The sequence below is a fragment of the Hylobates moloch genome, unplaced genomic scaffold, assembly GCF_009828535.3.
Source record: "Hylobates moloch isolate HMO894 unplaced genomic scaffold, HMol_V3 SCAFFOLD_4, whole genome shotgun sequence".
NCBI classification, from domain to species: domain Eukaryota; kingdom Metazoa; phylum Chordata; class Mammalia; order Primates; family Hylobatidae; genus Hylobates; species Hylobates moloch.
Genome location: NW_026652279.1, coordinates 31,665,861 through 31,683,655, shown reverse-complemented (window position 1 = coordinate 31,683,655; position 17,795 = coordinate 31,665,861). Strand labels below are relative to the sequence as shown.

The window sequence follows — 17,795 nt, the reverse complement described above, 5'->3', positions numbered from 1 at the left end:
AATCATTTCAGGGCCTGGATCCAGCCATGCCTGAAACGGTGTATTGACAGACTTCTCAGTTTATTGAGCCACTATATTCTTTTTTCGTGCTTAAGCTAGTCCACACTGGATTCTGTCACTTACAACTGGAAGACTCTTAATTGATATAAGAAGTTTCACAGGAAGGTGGTACTAAGAGTAGGCGGTGAATAACGGCAGAGGAAGAGGCAGGGCCTTGCATGGAAGAGTGGTGGGGAGTAAGAGCAAAGGCCCTGAGATGTGAAACAGTAACCCACATTGAGATGCCCAGGGGTCAGGGCTGGGTGCCTGGTCTGCCTTGCCTTACCCGTTTGTCATATGCCATTCCATGGGGACAACTGTTGGCCGACACAGTGAGTGTTACTGTCTCATTCAGGGAGGTGAAGGTGACTGTGATGGAGTCCTGTCCCAGCACCTTTAGTTTCATTTCCTCATTCACCTGTAGATGAAGAAACAGTACTCAGAGAATCCCTGCTTCTATGGCCCCAGCCACCCCTTCCTGACCCACCACGAAGCACAAAGCCCCTGTTGGCTTGGGGCAGAAGATTTGTAAGAGCTTTCCAGTTCTTATGTTAGAATTCTGCTTCATGGAGAAGACAGTAAAATTCCAGGCTCCCCTAGGGGACCCACTGAAAAAGTAAATGATGCTTCCTTATTCCTGCTCCTTCCCTTTCCAACTCAGGCATGAAACCCACCGTGAAAGAGTCACAGGTGTCTGGCAGATGAATCAGCTTCAGTTCTGGTAAAGATGAATTGGGAATGCAGCTTGGATCAGAGGGTAACCCTTTATCCCTGAATCAGACAGATGTGTCCACTCAGGCACAAAGTCTGACTGTGACTCTTGTCCTACAGTGGTAGGAAGGTGACCACTTGGCAGGAAGTGCTGGAAAGCCCTCTGCAGATGGGTGGGAAGATGTCAAAGAGGATCCAGAAGGGCCTGGGCCACACATACTCAGCCCCTTCCACAAATATGTCATTACTCTTCCCCTGAGGAGGAGCCAAAGATGGGTGGAAAAGCGGCAGCTACTCTTTATCATCACTTCCAAAAGATACCCAGCCAGAGATGAGAACCTCTTCCTGACATTAATTACCAAGTGACTAATCCAAACTGTGTACACTGTGGGAAGACAGAAATGGGTGTGGGATGGGATGCCACAAAGGAGGGGAGTCTGGGCAGGGCTTTGAAGAAATTTGGGAGGACATTTGCACTGGCAAAGAGAGGATGGGGTGCATTTCAGGCCAAGGGAGTAGGAAAGGTGAGACATGTTCAAGGGAGTGAATATTCCTGAGCAGAGGTGTGGTCTGAGGAATCAGAGCATAAGGAGGAGAGTCAGTGGCCAGTGTAGAGGATGAACCAAGAGGACAAGAAACAGGAGACTAAGGGTAGGGGGCCAGAGCCTTCCCATACATTCCAAGTGCTTGTGTCCACAACCCTTACCGTGGGGCTCTTCATCTCAGGCCAGCTTGAGTGGCTGCTATGTTCTGTGATCTTTCTCTGAATCCCAACACTTGCCTTTCTCTCACAGTTCTTATCTGTGTCTACCCTGTGTTCTTATTACTCCCTTAGATTTTTGAGTTCCTTGAGGGGTTTTGTTTCTCCTTCCATCCTCTGATTGGTAATTCTCAACTGGGGGCAATTTTGCCCTCCAGAGGCTACATTTGGTGATACCTGAAGATATTTTTGGTTGTCACAACTGGAGAAGGGGATACTACTGGAATCTAGTGGGATGCTAAACATCTTACAATGCACAGTTATACCAAAGAAGTATCCATCCCAAAATGTCAGTAGTGTCAATGATGAGGAACTCTGCCACAGATAAGTGACAAGCACACTTAGTTGCTTTACTAATAAGTTTATTAATTTATTATTAATAATTCAGCCCTCTTTATTATTTGTTATTTAATAAATCTTCGGTGAATAATTATCTGAACAGCCAAATGAATGAAAAAAGAGTTTGTATCTATCAGTCACTTTTGACTTCTAGATTGTTTTATTTTATACATAATAAAGTTATAAAAATAAAAACTGAGGAGACCAATATAGAATTGCTAATTTTTATTATTGCCACACATAGGCATTAAAAATAAAGCTATCAACTACTATAACTGTGACTTCATAAAACACATTTTAACAGTAAAAACAGAATAATATTAATAATAAAAATTACACAGGAAGGATATTACCAAGAAATGTCTGTAAAGCAGCCAATAGTTTAGGCTGGTGAAAAGTTCCCTTCAGCCAACCTGGACCACCATCCACCAACTTGGGAACCCCTGAATGAGATTATGAGCTCCTTCAGGGCAGGATTCCTGTCTTCCGGGTAGCCCTGGGCTTTTCATGCTAGGCAGTGCATGGCAGGATGCCAAGGCCCTCCCTGTGACAGTGGTGCTCACTGCCACCCAACCTGTGCTGCCCATCCCTACCTTGTATTCCAGGGAAAGCAGGGTCTCTGTCCTGGAAGTCCAGCTCCATTTGTGGACTACATAGCCCTGCTGGTCATTGGTGGTCCCACCTTCCTCATCCAAGATTAAGACATATGGGCAACTAGAAGAGATACAGAAGTGAGTAGCTGCCACTGGGCCCCTGAAGGAAGCTCTCATCACTGCAGGCTATGGGCAGGCAGGTCTGTAATACTAAGTCCCAGGCTGGAGGAGTGGTGGAGTCCTGAAGGCAGCCTTACTTTCCCCACTTGCTATGGTCTGAGGCTGCTTAACACCTGTTGATGCTACCGGAGGAGCCTATTCTGAGAGAGATGATGAAGGCTCGGGCCAAACCCAAGAGGGGAAGAAATGGGATTTGTGCTCTGTTGCCTAGTAGCCTGAGTATATAACAGGCACCAAGATGGGAACTGGAATACCTGTAACATAAGAGTAAGTCATTTCTTCCAAGAACAGTTCCTTATGAAAAGCCAGGCAAAGCCAGGCAAAGCCAGACATGGTGGCTTATGCCTGTAATCCCAGCACTTTGAGGGGCTGAGGCAGGAGGATTGTTTGAGGCCAGGAGTTTGAGATCGTCCTGGCCAACACAGTGAGACCCTGTCTCTACAAAAAGTTTAAAAAATTATCTGGGCATTGTGGCGCATGTCTGTAGTCCCAGCTAACCCAGGAGGCTGAGGTGAAAGGATCACTTGAGCCCAGGAGTTCGAAGCTGCAGTGAGCTATAATCATGCCATTGCACTTCAACCTAGGTGACAGAGTGAGAGCAAGACCCTGTCTCAAAACAAAAACAAAAACAAAAACAAAACAAAAAAGAAAAATCAGACAATATCCCTTTGGCTGGCAAGAATATGCGCTTCTCTTAAAAGATGCCACAGAAGTAGTGTGTTCATGCCTCTCCTTCACCCACTCCCAGTATAAAACATATTTTTTCCACTAAATAATTCTTCCATTAATATAACTAACAATCAAGATCTTAGTGCTCTGGGGTACCAAGTGGAGTAGGACTTGGGAAGGTGTCCTTGTCATTGGCTGTGACAGAGATACAGCAAGGAAGGGCTGAGCCTTAAAGTTCCTATGTCCCTGCAGAAACAGCCTCAGCCCTACCTCACTGCCTTACTAGACCTCTGGACACTACCTGGCTTCTTCTTTAACCAGGGACTCGTAGTCACCACCTCAGTCCTCCCTCCATCACCCTCAGAAGTACTTCCATGAGACTAGTACTCTCCCAGTCCACTTACCTGGTTTTTAGGTTGTAGTGAACACAGCCCTGACCTTCAGCATTGAATAGGGCCAGCAAGGAGAATCCAGGTATGTCATTAAAGAGGCAGGTGATGGTTCTCCCTCTGCAGCATGTGGGGATCTGACATATAGCGATGTTTCCAGAGGGATAGCTGGCAGAAATGTTCAGGTAGAACTAACAGAAAATTTCCCTGGTTCTGCTCTCAGTTGTCTCATTGAAGCAAGTCCACATGTCAAAGTGTTAGCTATTTGGTGCATCATTCTCCATCTTCAAACACCCTCCTTGCATTTTGCATAAGTAATAATTATATGATTATGGAACACAACGATGACCTAGCTGCTTTTCTGTATCTTCTATTTTCTCACAACCACTTTGTGGTAGGTAGTATTATCTTCCTCTCAAAGATGAGTAGGGTCCCCCTGGGTCTAATTGGTTTCCTGAGACATGGAACTTTTGGTATAAAACCTAAAAAGTCCCAGGCAAACCAGGATGAGTTGGTCATCCTATAGATGAGGAATCCAAAGTGCAGAAAATTATCTGCCCCATGTCACATCACAAGGAAGTGGCAGAGCCAGGATTTGATCTCTGAGGCCAGCAATATTTCTAATGCTATCAGGCTGCTCCCACTTCTGACCAATCAAGGAGGACAGGTAATGTCTCCTTATTCATTTTCTAGTAAAGAGGCCCCAAGAAGCACTGGTCCTGACCAAGGAGGACATGGTGTGGGCAGCTACTGTCCTGTGTGCAGGAATTTCACAAGCAGTACTCCCAACACAGAAGCATTTCAGAATGAAAGCAGAAAGAAAAGGAAATGAAGAAAAATGAAGATTCTCAGGGACCTATGGGAGGCCATCAAGCATACCAACATATGAATAATAGGAGTCCCAGAAGGAGAGACAAGAGAAATTAGGGTAAAAGGAATATCTGAAGAAATAATGGCTGAAAACTCCCCAAATTTGATGAAAGACAATAATATACATGTTCAAAAAGCTTAGCGAACTCCAAGTAGGATAAATTCAAAGATATTCTCATTGAGACACATTATAATTCAACTGTCAAAAGACAGATACAAAGAGGGAATCTTGAAAGCAGCAAGAAAAAAGAGATTCATCATATATAAGAGAACTTCAATAAGATTAATGGCTGATTTCTCATCAGAAACCATGGGGTTAAGAAGGCAGCAATATGAAATATCTAAAGCCCTCGAAGGAAAAAATAAAACTGTTGACCAACAATTCTATATCAAGCAAATTATTCTTCAAAAGTGAAGAAATTAAAATATTCCCAGATAAACAAATATTGAGGAAGTTAATCACCAGTAGACCTGCCCTGAAAAAAAATGCTGAAGGGAATCCTTCAGGCTGAAATGAAAGGACACTAGACAGTGACTCAAATTCATACAAAGAAAAAAAGAACACTGGTAAAGTTAACTATATAAGTAAATATAAAATCCAGTATTGTATTTTCAGCATATAATTTTTCTTTTTTTCCCTATATGATTTGAAAGATAAATGCATAAAACAATAATTGTAAACCTATGTTAATGGGCACACAATGTATCTATAAAACATAATTCTCTGATAACAAAACAAAGGGGGAGGGATATAGGTATATAGGAGCAGAGTTTTATATATTATTGTGGCTAAGTTATTAATTCAAACTAGTATGTTAATTGTAATACACAGGTATATTAGTTTCCTAGGGCTATCATAACAAAGTACAATAAACTGGATGGCTAAAAGCAACATAAATTTATAATCTCACAGTTCCAGAGGCTGAACGTCCAAGATCAAGGTGTCAACAGGGTTATACTTTGGAACGCTCTAGGGAAGAATCCTTCCTTGCCCCTTGTAGTTTCTGGTGGTTGCCAGAAATCTTTGGTACTCTTTGGATTGTACATGCATCATTTCAATCTCTGCCTCAGTCATCACATAGCTTTCTTCTGTGTGTGTGTGTATGTGTGTGTGCGCGTGTGTGTGTGTGCGTGTGTGTGCGTGTGTGTGTCTGTTTTCTCTTCTTATAAGGACACTAGTCCTTGCAGTAGGGCCCACCCCAACAATATGACTGCATCTTAAAAATTACATCTTCAGAGCCCCTATTTCCAAATGTGATAATATTCTGAGGTTCCATGTGGTTACAAATTTTGGGAGACACCATTTAACCCATTATACCAAGACAACCCTAGGAAAATAACTTAAAAATATGGAGAAAAGGAAATGAGAAGTAAATCAAAATGGCATGCTACAAAAAGTCAGACACAAAAAGTGGAAGTAATGAAGGAACCGAGAAACAAAGATGGTATAAGACATATAGAAAACAAATAGAAAAATTAAAGAATTAAGTCCTTCTGTATCAGCAATTACTTTAAACAGAAATAGATTAAACTCTCTAATCAAAAAGGCCAGAGCTGAGGCATGAGAATCGCTTGAACCCAGGAGGTGGAGGTTGCAATGAGCCAAGATTGCGCCACTGCACTCCAGCCTGGGTGAAAGAGCGAAACTCAGTCTCAAAAAAAAAAAAAAAAAAAAAAGCTGGTAGGATAAATTTTTAAAAGCCAAAACAATTCAACCATATGCTGTGTCTAAGAGACTCATTTTAGATCCAAAGACACAACTTGGTTGAAAGTGAAATGATAGAAAAAGATATTCTATGCAAATTATAACCAAAAGAGAGTAGGTGTGAATATACTAAAACCATGCAAAATAGATGTTAAGTTAAACACTTTTACAAGTGACAAAGAAGAACATTACATATTGAGAAAAGGGTGAATACCTTAAGAATATGTAACAATTATAGAGATAAACACACCTAATAACAGAGCCTCAATATATATAAATTTAAAAACTGACAGAATTAAAGGAAGAAATAATTCTACAAAAATAGTTGGAGACTTCACTACCTCATGTTCAATAATGGATAGAACAACTAGACAGAAGATCAATAAAGAAATAGAGGACTTAGGCTGCTTGCAGTAGCTCACGCCTGTAATCTCAGCACTTTGGGCGGCCAAGGCGGATGGATCACCTGAGTTCAGGAGTTTGAGACCAGCCTGGCCAACATGGTGAAACCCCATCTCCACTAAAAATACAAAAACACTTAGCCAGGCATGGTGGTGCACGCCTGTAATCCCAGCTACTCAGGAGGCTGAGGCAGGAGAATCACTAGAACCCAGGAGGCAGAGGTTGCAGCCAGCCAAGATTGCACCACTGCACCCCAGTCTGGGTGACAGAGTGAGATTCCACCTCAAAAAAAAAAAAAAAAAAGAAAAGAAAAAGAAAGAAAGAGAGGACTTGAACAACACTGCAAACCAACTAGAACTAATAGGAACATATAGAATCCCACCCAACAACAGCAGAACACACATTCTTCTCACATTCACATGGATCATTCTCTAGTACAGACAATATGTTAGGCCACAAAACAGGTCTCAATAAATTTTAAAAGATTGAAACCATAGAAAGTATCTTCTTTGATCACAATGGAATGAAACTAGAAATCACTAACAAAAGAAAATTGGGAAAATTCACAAATACATGAAAATTAAACAACACACAAACAACAGGTGGATAACGAAATCACAAGGGAAATTATAAAATACTTTGAAATGAATGAAAACAAAACACAACATATCAAAACTTATGGGAGAAAGGCAAAGCAACACTCAGAAAGCAATTTATAGCTGTAAATACCAACATTAAATGAAAAGAAAGATCTCAAATCAATAACCCAATTTTCTACCGTAAGGAACTAGAAAAAGAAGGGCAAACTAAAGCAAAGCTAGCAGATGGAAGAAAACAATAAAGAATCAGAGTGGAGAAAAACAGAATTGAGAATAGAAAAATAGAACCAACAAAACCAAAAGTTGCATCTTTGATAAATCAAGAAAGCATAAACTTCTAGTAGACTGATTAAAAAAAAGAAAGACTCAAGTTCCTAAAATCAGAAATAAAAATGGGAACTTACAGAAATAAAAAATCCTAAGACAATAATACAATAATACGAACAGCTGTACACCATAAAGTTAGATAACCTAGATGGACAAATTCCTAGAAACATATAAACTACCAGAAGTGACTCAAATAGAAATAAAAAACCTAAATAGAACTATAGCAAGTAAGGAGATTAAATCATTAATGAAAAATCACCCAACAAAGAAAAGCCTAGGACCAGATGGCTTCACTGGTGAATTCTATCAGACATTTAAAGAATTAATACCAATCCTCCTCAAGCTCTTCCAAAAACATAGAAGAGCAGACCTGAACACTTCCTAACTCATTCTATGAGGCCAGGGTTATCTTGATACCAAAGCCAGACAAATACATAAAAAGAAAACTTCCCATATCCCTTATGAATATAAACATAAAATACCTTAACAGAATACCAGCAAACCAAATTCAGCAGCAGCCTATCAAAAGGATTATACACCATGACCAGGTGTGGTTTATCCCAGGAATGCAAGTATGGTTCAACACACAAAAATCAATGTAATGTACCACAGTAATAGAATGGCGGGGGTTGGGGGGAATCATGATCACCTTAACTGATAAAGAAAAAGCATTTGACAAAATTCAATACCCTTTCATGATTAAAAAAACACTCAACAAATTCGGAATAGAAGGGAACTCCCACAACATATTAAGAGCCATATATGAAAAAACTCACAACTAACATCATAATAAATGGTGAAAGAATGAAAACTTTTCCTCTAATATAAAGAACAAGACAAGGAGACCTGCTTTCACCACTTCTACTCAAAATTGTACTGAAAGTTCTGGCCACAGCAAATAGCAACAACAACAACAAAATAATAAAAAGCCTCAAAATTGGAAAGGAAGAAGTAAAATTACCTCTGTTGGCAGATGACATGATTTTATATATAGAAATCAAGAGTCCACACAAAAAAATCTAGAGCAAACAAATAAATTTAGAAAAGTTACAGATATAAGATCAAAACACACAAAAGAGTTGTTCCCATGAACACAGGATGTCTTTGCATTTATTTAGGTCTTCTTTAATTTAATTTGGCAATGTTTTGTAGTTTTCAGTGTACAAGTTCTGTACCTCTTTGTTATTTATTCCTAAGTATTTTAATCTTTTTGATGCTGTTGCAAATGGCATAATTTCCTTTTGTTCATTGATTTTTTGTTCTTGTTTATACACCATTTTGTATTGCTTGTTGCCAGTGCTCATGGGTTGGAAGAATTAATATTGTTGGCCGGGTGTGGTGGCTCATGCCTATAATCCCAGCACTTTGGGAGGCTAAAGTGGGCGGATCACTCAAGGTCGGGAGTTTGAGACCAGCCTGGCCAATATGGCCAAAACCCATCTCTACTAAAAACACAAAAATTAGCCAGGTGTGGTGGCACACACCTGTAGTCCCAGCTATCTGGGAGGCTGAGGTGGGAGAATTGCTTGAGCCCAGGAGGCAGAGGTTGCAGTGAGCTGAGATGGCACCACTGCACTCTGGCCTGGATGACAGAGCGAGACTCTGTCTCAAAAAAAAAAAAAAAAAAAAAAAAAAAAAAACAAAAAACTGTTAATGGTATTATTCCCCAAAGGGATCTACAGAATCAGTGCAATGCCTATCAAAATCTTATTGGCTTTTTTTTGTAGAAATGGAAAGCCTGACCTGAAAATTTACACTAAATTGTAAGAGATTCCAAGCAACCAAAATAGTCTTGAAAAAAAAAAAGTGGGAGGACTCACACTACCTTATTTCAAAACTTACTACAAAACTACAATAACCAAAACAGTGTGGTACAGGCATAAAGACAGATATATGTGTTAATGGCTTAGAATTGACAGTCCAAAAATAAACCCATACATCTATAATTCTATAGTCAATTGATTTTTGACAAGAGTGCCATGACCATTCAATGGGGAAAGAATGCCCTTAAATAAATGGCACTGGGACAATTAGCTATCCACATGCAAAGGAAAGAAATTGGAACTTTATCTTATACCACATACAAAAATTAACTCAAAATGCTTCAAAGACCACAAGACCTATAAGTATAAACCTCTTAGAAGAAAATACAGGGGGCCGGGCGCAGTGGCTCATGCCTGTAATCCCAGCACTTTGGGAGGCCAAGGTGGGCGGATCACCTGAGGTCAGGAGTGAGTTCAAGACCAGCCTGACCAACATGGAGAAACCCCATCTCTACTAAAAACACAAAATTAGTCCAGCGTGGTGGTGCATACCTGTAATCCCAGCTACTTGGGAGGCTGAGGCAGAAGAATCACTTGAACCCAGGAGGCGGAGGTTGTGGTGAGCTGAGAACACGCCATTGTACTCCAGCCTGGGCAACAAGAGCGAAACTCTGTCTCAAAAAAAAAAAAAAAAAAAGGAGGAAAACACAGGGGTAAATGTTATAACCTTGGATTTGGCGATGGTTTTTTAGACATAAAGCCAAATGGATAAGCAGCAAAAGAAAGGTGGAAAAAATTGGACTTCATCAAAATTTAAAAATTTTTGTGCATTAAATGATGCTACTGAGAGAGTGAAAAGGCATCTGACAGCATAGGAAAAATACTTGCAAATTATATATCTAATAAGCATCTAGTATCTATGCACAATATGTAAAGAACCCTTACAACTTGTTTTAAAGAAAGACAACTCAATCTAAACATGAACAAGGACTTCAATACACATTTCTCCAAAGAAGATATACCAAAACACACACACACACACACACACACACACACACACACACACACACGAAAAGATGCTAAGCCATTCATCGTTAGGCAAACATAAGTAAAAGCCACAGTGAGATACCACTCACACCCACTAGAATGAATGAATGAACATTGAGACGGGTCTGGGGTCTGAAGCTGCCAAGTGCAAACCAATTATAGCTTAGAGCTTTATGATATTTCCAGTGCAGACATATCTTTTTTTTTTTTGAGGAGTCTCGTTCTGTCGCCCAAGCTGGAGTGCAACGGCTTGATCTTGGCTCACTGCAAGCTCCGCCTCCTGGGTTCACGCCATTCTCCTGCCTCAGCCTCCCAAGTAGCTGGGACTACAGGCGCCTGCCACCACACCCAGCTAATTTTTTGTATTTTTAGTAGAGACGGGGTTTCACTATGTTAGCCAGGATGGTCTTGATCTCCTGACCTCGTGATCCGCCCACCTTAGCCTCCCAAACTGCTGGGATTACAGGCATGAGCTACCACGCCCAGCCCAGACATAAAATTTTTGCCTGAGAGCTTGACCAGCAATCTCTGTGAAAACAGAATCGACTGCTGAGCCCAGTGTTCTATGGAAGCCATTATGTGAAAGAAGAGTTTTCCAAACATTTTCTGTATTTGAGAGAGATCAAATAGCTGCACATGTGTTCTGACCATTTGAACACAGTAACACAGAATTTCTCCTTTAAGATCACTGAGTTCAACTTCCTCATCTTATAATCAAGGGAAGTGAGGCACAGAGATCAAGTGACTTGTGCAGGGTCACCAAAAAGAACTGAGACCAGAGCCCTGGTCTTTTAGGACTTCCAAAGATAAGAGCATTAACTGCGAGGATGTGATCATTGCTGGGGTGTGAGTCAAGAGTGCCAGTAGCAATGGATCAAAAGTTTGGGGGATCTCTCAGACCATTTGAGGGTGGGGGGTGGGAGGGTGCTCAGAATTCTGGGACAAGTGAGAGAACAGAGATTCCTGCAGGCTAGGGTGCTGTGCTCTTATCATACACAAGCCCATCCTCCTTTCTGATGCCCCTGATAGAAGACTAATTCCTAGACACAGCTTCATGAGGAGCTCAGGGAGATCATCCTTTTAAATGCAGCGAAGAGTCAGAAAGAAGCGGGGGTGGGGCACAACACAACCCATTGCAAGCAGCAGCGGCTCTCGCAGGAGTCAGCTGTGTTCAATACTGGAGGATGCGCTGCAAGCAGGGCCGAGCAGAGTGTGATGAATGGATTCATTTATGGTCTGAGAAACAGTAACACCTCTTTGACAGAACGCTTAAATCTGAATTCCCAGTTCAGTCAAGAGGAGGCCAAAGGAAGCAAGGGGGCTGCTGCCAGGAGAGCCTGGTTTGGGGGGCTTGGTGTTTGTGAAAGTGGTTGGGACAGCCCAGAGACCCATCCTGTCCTCCAAGAAAGGGGCAGGGGATCCTGAGTGCCCAGTGATTTTATTATTAAAATGAGATCCACTTCCATCGCCTTCTACCCTGCTCTGTGCTGGAGGAAATAATCCTTAAAGGTACAAAAATGGTACCCAAGAAAAGGCCCTAAATTGAGGCAAGGAGGCCCTGAACCCAGGCCTAGCTTGGCTACAGAATTCCTTTTGTGGCATACAGTCAGTCACACCATGCCTTTGGGTCTCAGTTTTCCCATTTCTACAGTGAAGGAGCAGAAACAAATGACTCTGTTTCCCATCTGTGACATTTTATGTAACTCTAGACTGCGTAACCTGGAATAAGTGCTTTGCCCTCTCTGGCCTCAGAGTCCTTGCGGCCAAATGAATGAGACATCTGTGATCTGGTGCAGCTCTAGAATATGTTGGGTTTGGGCAACAGGACCCCCACAAAGAACATAGGGTACAAGGTGACTTCCTACCCAGACATTCTCTAAAGCGAGCCCTCTCTTTTGCTTTTACCACCCAAATTCAAACTCCTTCTCTTCACTTTAAAAGGAGCAATTAAAGTTGCTCCCTCTGAAGTACAAATGGTCTATTAACTTCATTATCTGAATTCATTGCACGTGATAAATACTGGATACACATCTGTGAATGAAGAAAATAATCAGACTCAAATCACTCTGAGGTATGCACAGCCCTCAGGGCTCACCCTCCAAGGAGATTTGTCTTCTCAAACTCAGATCCAAAGACAAGCTTTGAAGGTTGGTAAATGCCCTACAATCACAGGTAACGCCTTACAGGCATGTGTAGATAAGTGCTTATTTCTAGGGAGAAGGTCTATAGCTTTCATCAGATTCTCAAAGAGAAAATGTGTCTCCTTTTATTGCTCCCACATCCAAGGTTGGGACACAACTAGCACTATGCTCATGAGCCCAGTCAGATCTCAACTGAGAGCAGTCAGGGCCCAGGAGATAGCGCATTTGGGGTGAGGTCTCAGGCTCCAAGGATGTGGATAGGTGAAGTATGCAAGGACCACAGAGCTTAACCACTGAGCCAGAGAGAGAAGGATGAAGGTTCCCAATTGTTTAAGGCCTCCTAACTCACTCCTCTCCACTAGACATGATTTGTTTTGTGTCTTTAACCTCATCTCAACTGAGACGTCCTCAAAGGCAGGGACTTTGTCTGCATTCTCAGCCTGCACTGACAAGCTTCTCACAGGTAGCTGGGGTTTGGTATGTTCATGTTGATCTGCACTGAACTTGAGGCTTGAAACTTATTACTTCCTCCTCTGACCTCCTGAGTCTGATCTAGACAAACTCTTAATACCCAGGAGACCCATCACCAGGCTTCTCTGATAACTAAAAGGCCTAAGGAAACATTTAGGCTGTGTCAAGTCCTGGACTTCTCTGGGGTTGAGTAGCTGGGGAGATAGGGTGGCACCAAATAAAAGGATACTAAACGAAGGAGGAGCCGTCATAGAAGGTGTAATGAAACTTGAAGGCCTTCTTGGGTGCCTTCCCCTCTTGACAATGCCGACTGAAATGATGGTTGGCGGAAGATGGGTGAGGGGTGGGGGTGAGAGTCTGAGCACCTGCAGTGGGAGGGTAATGTAAACCCGGGGTCTGAGAGTCTCCTTTGTGGGCCAAAATTAGATGAGAGGGCATCTTTGCCTTGTAGTTTCGTAAGATCATGGGGTAGGAGATATTCCTCCCTTTCCACGTGGCCCTTTCGGCCTCTCTGCAGAGAAGGAGACCAATATATTGTCTAGCCTTTTGGTTCTCACGCACCAGGGATGCTCTCTACAGCCCCTCCTTAGTGCCCAAGACCCCTATCCCATTCCCCTGTCCCCAAAGTACACGTTCCCAACCCATGCTCCCTCGTCCATAAAGGTAGTTTTTGGGAAGAACTGGGAAGTTCCCAGTGCCCGTCTAAGAATAGCCCTTGCCTGATTTCCACCTGTGCCTGAGGGTGAGGACCTACGGAGTGGGACTGTGTGTGGAAGTGCGGGGGTGGGTCCTGGCGGTTTGAAGACCTTGCTCACCCCAGTCCTGAGGTTGTGGGGAAGAGAGCTTCCTTCCAGAGTGTCACAGTGAGGAGGCAAAAAGTGGCTGCCCTCTCCCCGTGTTCTGGCCCAGCAACCCCAGGAGATGTACATGACTAAGCTATTAGATGTGAACAGGCGCTTAAGTCCTTTACACCCAATGGCCTGGGCCCTCAGAGAAATGTTGAGTAAATTGCTAGGGTTTGTGGGATGGCCCCATAGAATGATAAAAACCACTAATCGCCCATATCAAGGGTCTTTTTGGTTTGTTTTGAGAGGTTTTTGTCTGTCTGGTAGAACATCTGGCAAATTAAGTTAAGAAGCAAACAGGGCACAAAAGCCCTAAATGTAAGCAGCCATGCAAAGGGGCATCCCCGGCAAGGTGCTGCAGAGGCAGAGAGCATTGCGGGGCAGGGGCAGGAGGCAAGCCACTGGAGCTGTGTGAGCTCAGGCAATTTCTTACTCACATACCTGCTTAGGCTGCCTCAGTTTCCCCATCCACAAAATGGGCATCAATCCTGTCTTCCTTGCATGGTTGCAGTGATATTGTAGGGAGGATGGTGAGCAGGGAAGGACACGAGTGTGTGTGTGCCTGTGAGGGACGCTGCACCTGTGGCTGTCATGGGGAGTACCACATAACCCACGCTCCCAGGCGGCATGTCTCACACCCTTCTGTGACTGTCCACTCACATATACACAGGGACTCCCAGCTGGGGGGCGGGCTTTCTGAGAACCCTTGCCTCCCCCGACCCAAGCACTGAGGTGCTCACATGTGGCGACACAACTCCTGCAGCTTCTCCCGGGCCTCAGGGCAGGGGTCACTGAACTCCAGGCTGTTGGCAGGGGTTCCCACTCCTCGATGCGGAGGCAGCATGCTGACATCTTCTATAGTTCTAGATTTGCCTGTAGTTGGAAGGCAAGAAGTTAGAGAGATGCCCAAGACCATGGGAACCCACCTTTTGTATCAGTGTGACCTGGATTTGAGACCTGGAGTCAAAGGAGATCATTTTGGAGCTTTAAAATTTGTCCCGCTGGATTTTGGACTTGCATGGGCCCTGTAACCCCTTTGTTTTGGCCATTTTTTCCCATTTGGAATGGCTGTATTTACTCAATACCTGCACCCCCACTGTATGTAGGAAGTAACTAGCTTGCTTTTGATTTTACAGGCTCATAAGTGGAAGAAACTTGCCTTGTCTCAGATGAGACTTTGGACTGTTGGGTTAATGGTGAAATCAGTTAAGACTTTGGGGGACTGTTGGGAAGGCATGATTGCTTTTGAAATGTGAGGACATAGTCAGGCATGGTGGCTCGTGCCTGTAATCCCAGCACTTTGGGAGGCCAAGGCAAGCAGATCACCTGAGGTCAGGAGTTCGAGACAAGCCTGGCCAACATGGTGAAACCCTATCTCTACAAAAAATACAAAAATTAACTGGGCGTGCTGGTGTGCACCTGTAGTTCCAGCTACTCAGGAAGCTGAGGCAGCAGAATCTCCTGAACCCGGGAGGTGGAGGTTGCAGTGAACCGAGATCACACCACTGCACTTCAGCCTGGGGTGACAGAGTGTGACTCCAACTCAAAAAAAAAAAAAAAAGAAAGAAAGAAATGTGAGGACATGAGGACATGAGATTTGGAGGAGCCAGAGGCAGAATGATATAGTTTGGCTGTGTCCCTACCCAAATCTTAACTTGAATTGCACCTCCCAGAATTCCCACTTGTTGTGGGAGGGACCCAGGGGGAGGTAATTGAATCATGGGGCTGGTCTTTCCCGTGCTATTCTCGTGATAGTGAATAAGTTTCACGAGATCTGATGGGTTCATCAGGCATTTCCACTTTTGCCTCCCTCATTTTCTCTTGCTGCCATGAAAGGAGTGCCTTTCGCCTCCTGCCATGATTCTGGGGCCTCCTCAGCTATGCGGAACTGAAGTCCAATTAAATCTCCTCTTCTTCCCAGTTTTGGATATGTCTTTATCAGCAGTGTGAAAACTAATACAGGAGGAGTTTCAGAAAACGGTTTTTCAAGACATTGTGTTTACCAGGGGACACGGGGCCGAGAAGAGCAGGAGAGCGGCATCCTTTAAATGTCAGAATATTGGGGGTATCATTGATGCTCACCAGGAATTGTTGACTGGTCAGTTATCAAACAGAGATGTTACTCATACTGCGAGTCATTCGTGACGGATGTGTCAGGGACTGACTTGTGCAAAGTGTTGAGACTGGCCATGTCTCCCCGGGTTCCAGGAAAAGAGAGCATTTTCAGGGCTGGACTGCCCTCACTGAATTGGACCCTTTTGATTCTCTTGATTAAAGACACAAAGTCTCTATTTCTTCTCAATCAGCTTGAAAACGTCTCTGATGATGGCTAATCTTGGGTCTTCTGGAGGGAGCCTAAGTGCCATAAGCACAGATCACTGTCATCTGAGTCTCTGCAGACCGGATGACAATGATCTGCATGACCTGGATGACAACAATCTGTGCCTGTGATACTAATTTTCACAGCTGTCCTCCATGATAGGTGTCAGGTGGTATGAGGATGTGGTCATGTGGAGTCGTGGCAGTGATCCTCCCACTCTAGGTTCCAGGGGCATCTATTTAGCCATCTGTGTCAGGTCCTACCTACACTGAACCTCTGACTCCCACCCAGCTGCAGCCTCGAAGTATGCAGGCTCAACTTCACCTTGGATTTGAGGATGAAACCTGGCTTTGGGTGGGGGCATTTCTCAGGCTCTAACTGAAGCCCTGAGGGCCTCAGAATGGAGCCTTCCTTGCTGCTGGTGAAGCCTGGGGATTTCTGGCCAGTGCTTGGGGACCATCTCTGGTATCTTCCACCCTGAGTGGTTCCTGGTCACTTCCCCCACTTCTCCTGCCAACAGGGACCAGAGATTGAACCCCAAACTCAAGCCTAGGGCCTGAGGTCCAGCGACCTGCTGGCAGGCCACCTGGAGCATCTGCTGGATTGAGCCTCTGTGTCTGGCCTGCCCCAGGTGCCTTGGGCTCCTCAAAGGTGACGGTCTCTCGCTCTGACTAGGAACTGCTATTAACAGTTCTCTTCTTGTAACATTGGACACCTTCCAGAAATAGCTGCCGTCCCCTCAGGGAGTAAGCCCAACTCCTGGAGCTGATGCTCAAAGTCAGTCTGGCCCCAGAACTGTCAGCAGGTGAGGTGAAATAGCATGTGGACATGGAATGGATGGTGGAGGCCCCCACACCCAAAGTGATGTCAAACCAGAATGGCTATAGCAAAATCAGGCATCATTCATACATATGTCATAGGACAACAGGCATAAACTGGGACATTGCTGGGCTAGAGTTACTTATGAGCTATGAGGCAAGGCTAATCACCCATGCTAGCATGCATGTGTGAGCCTAATTCCTAAACAAGATTAAGACCCTATAATGCAGCATCACTGAGTATACATCCCAGTGTCAATGGACGCAACAAGGCAGCTAAAAGTTGGGTGGCAAAGGAAAGCAGCCACATAGACAAGAGGCCAATAGACATGTAGCAGTCCCCCAAGTCCTTGAGAGATACATTCCAGGACCCCTAGTAAATGCCTGAAAGCATGGATAGTCCCAAACCGGTATATGCTATGTTTTTTACATGCACACCTATGATAAAATTTAATTGGTAAGTTAGACCCTAAGAGATTAACAATAACTCCTACTAAAATAGAACAATTAAAACAATACATTGTAATAAAAGTTAGGTGGAGGGGTGGGGAAAGATGGCCAAATAGAAGGCTCTACTGATTGTTCTCCTCATAGGAACACCAAATTTAACAACTACCTACACAAAAAAAGCATCTTCAAAATAACCAAAAACCAGGTGAGCACTCATAGTACCTGATTTTAACTTCATATTGCTGAAAGAGGCACTGGAGAGGTAGGAAAGACAGTCTTGAATTGCTGACACAACCCCTCCCCATCCCCAGCAGCAGCTGCATGGCACAGAGAGTCTATGCATTTGGGAGAGGGAGA

The 17,795-nt window shown here is 43.7% G+C and overlaps 1 protein-coding gene across 9 annotated transcripts in view; it reads right to left on the bottom strand.

Annotated features, from left to right (window-relative positions):
• The window catches only part of CUNH3orf20 (chromosome unknown C3orf20 homolog), an 85,380-nt gene that overhangs the window by 41,934 nt on the left and 25,651 nt on the right, over positions 1–17,795 (bottom strand). For 7 of the 9 annotated variants that reach the window (XM_032149798.2, XM_032149799.2, XM_058437306.1 and 4 more), the window contains 5 exons: positions 14,591–14,723; positions 13,235–13,516; positions 3,696–3,848; positions 2,443–2,563; positions 326–457 (listed from right to left, as the gene is read on the bottom strand). In XM_032149798.2, coding sequence (XP_032005689.1) covers positions 326–457; positions 2,443–2,563; positions 3,696–3,848; positions 13,235–13,516; positions 14,591–14,723 — 821 coding nt within the window. The remainder of the gene's footprint in view (positions 1–325; positions 458–2,442; positions 2,564–3,695; positions 3,849–13,234; positions 13,517–14,590; positions 14,724–17,795) is intronic. The other 2 variants (XM_058437309.1, XM_058437311.1) reach the window with 2 other exon arrangements.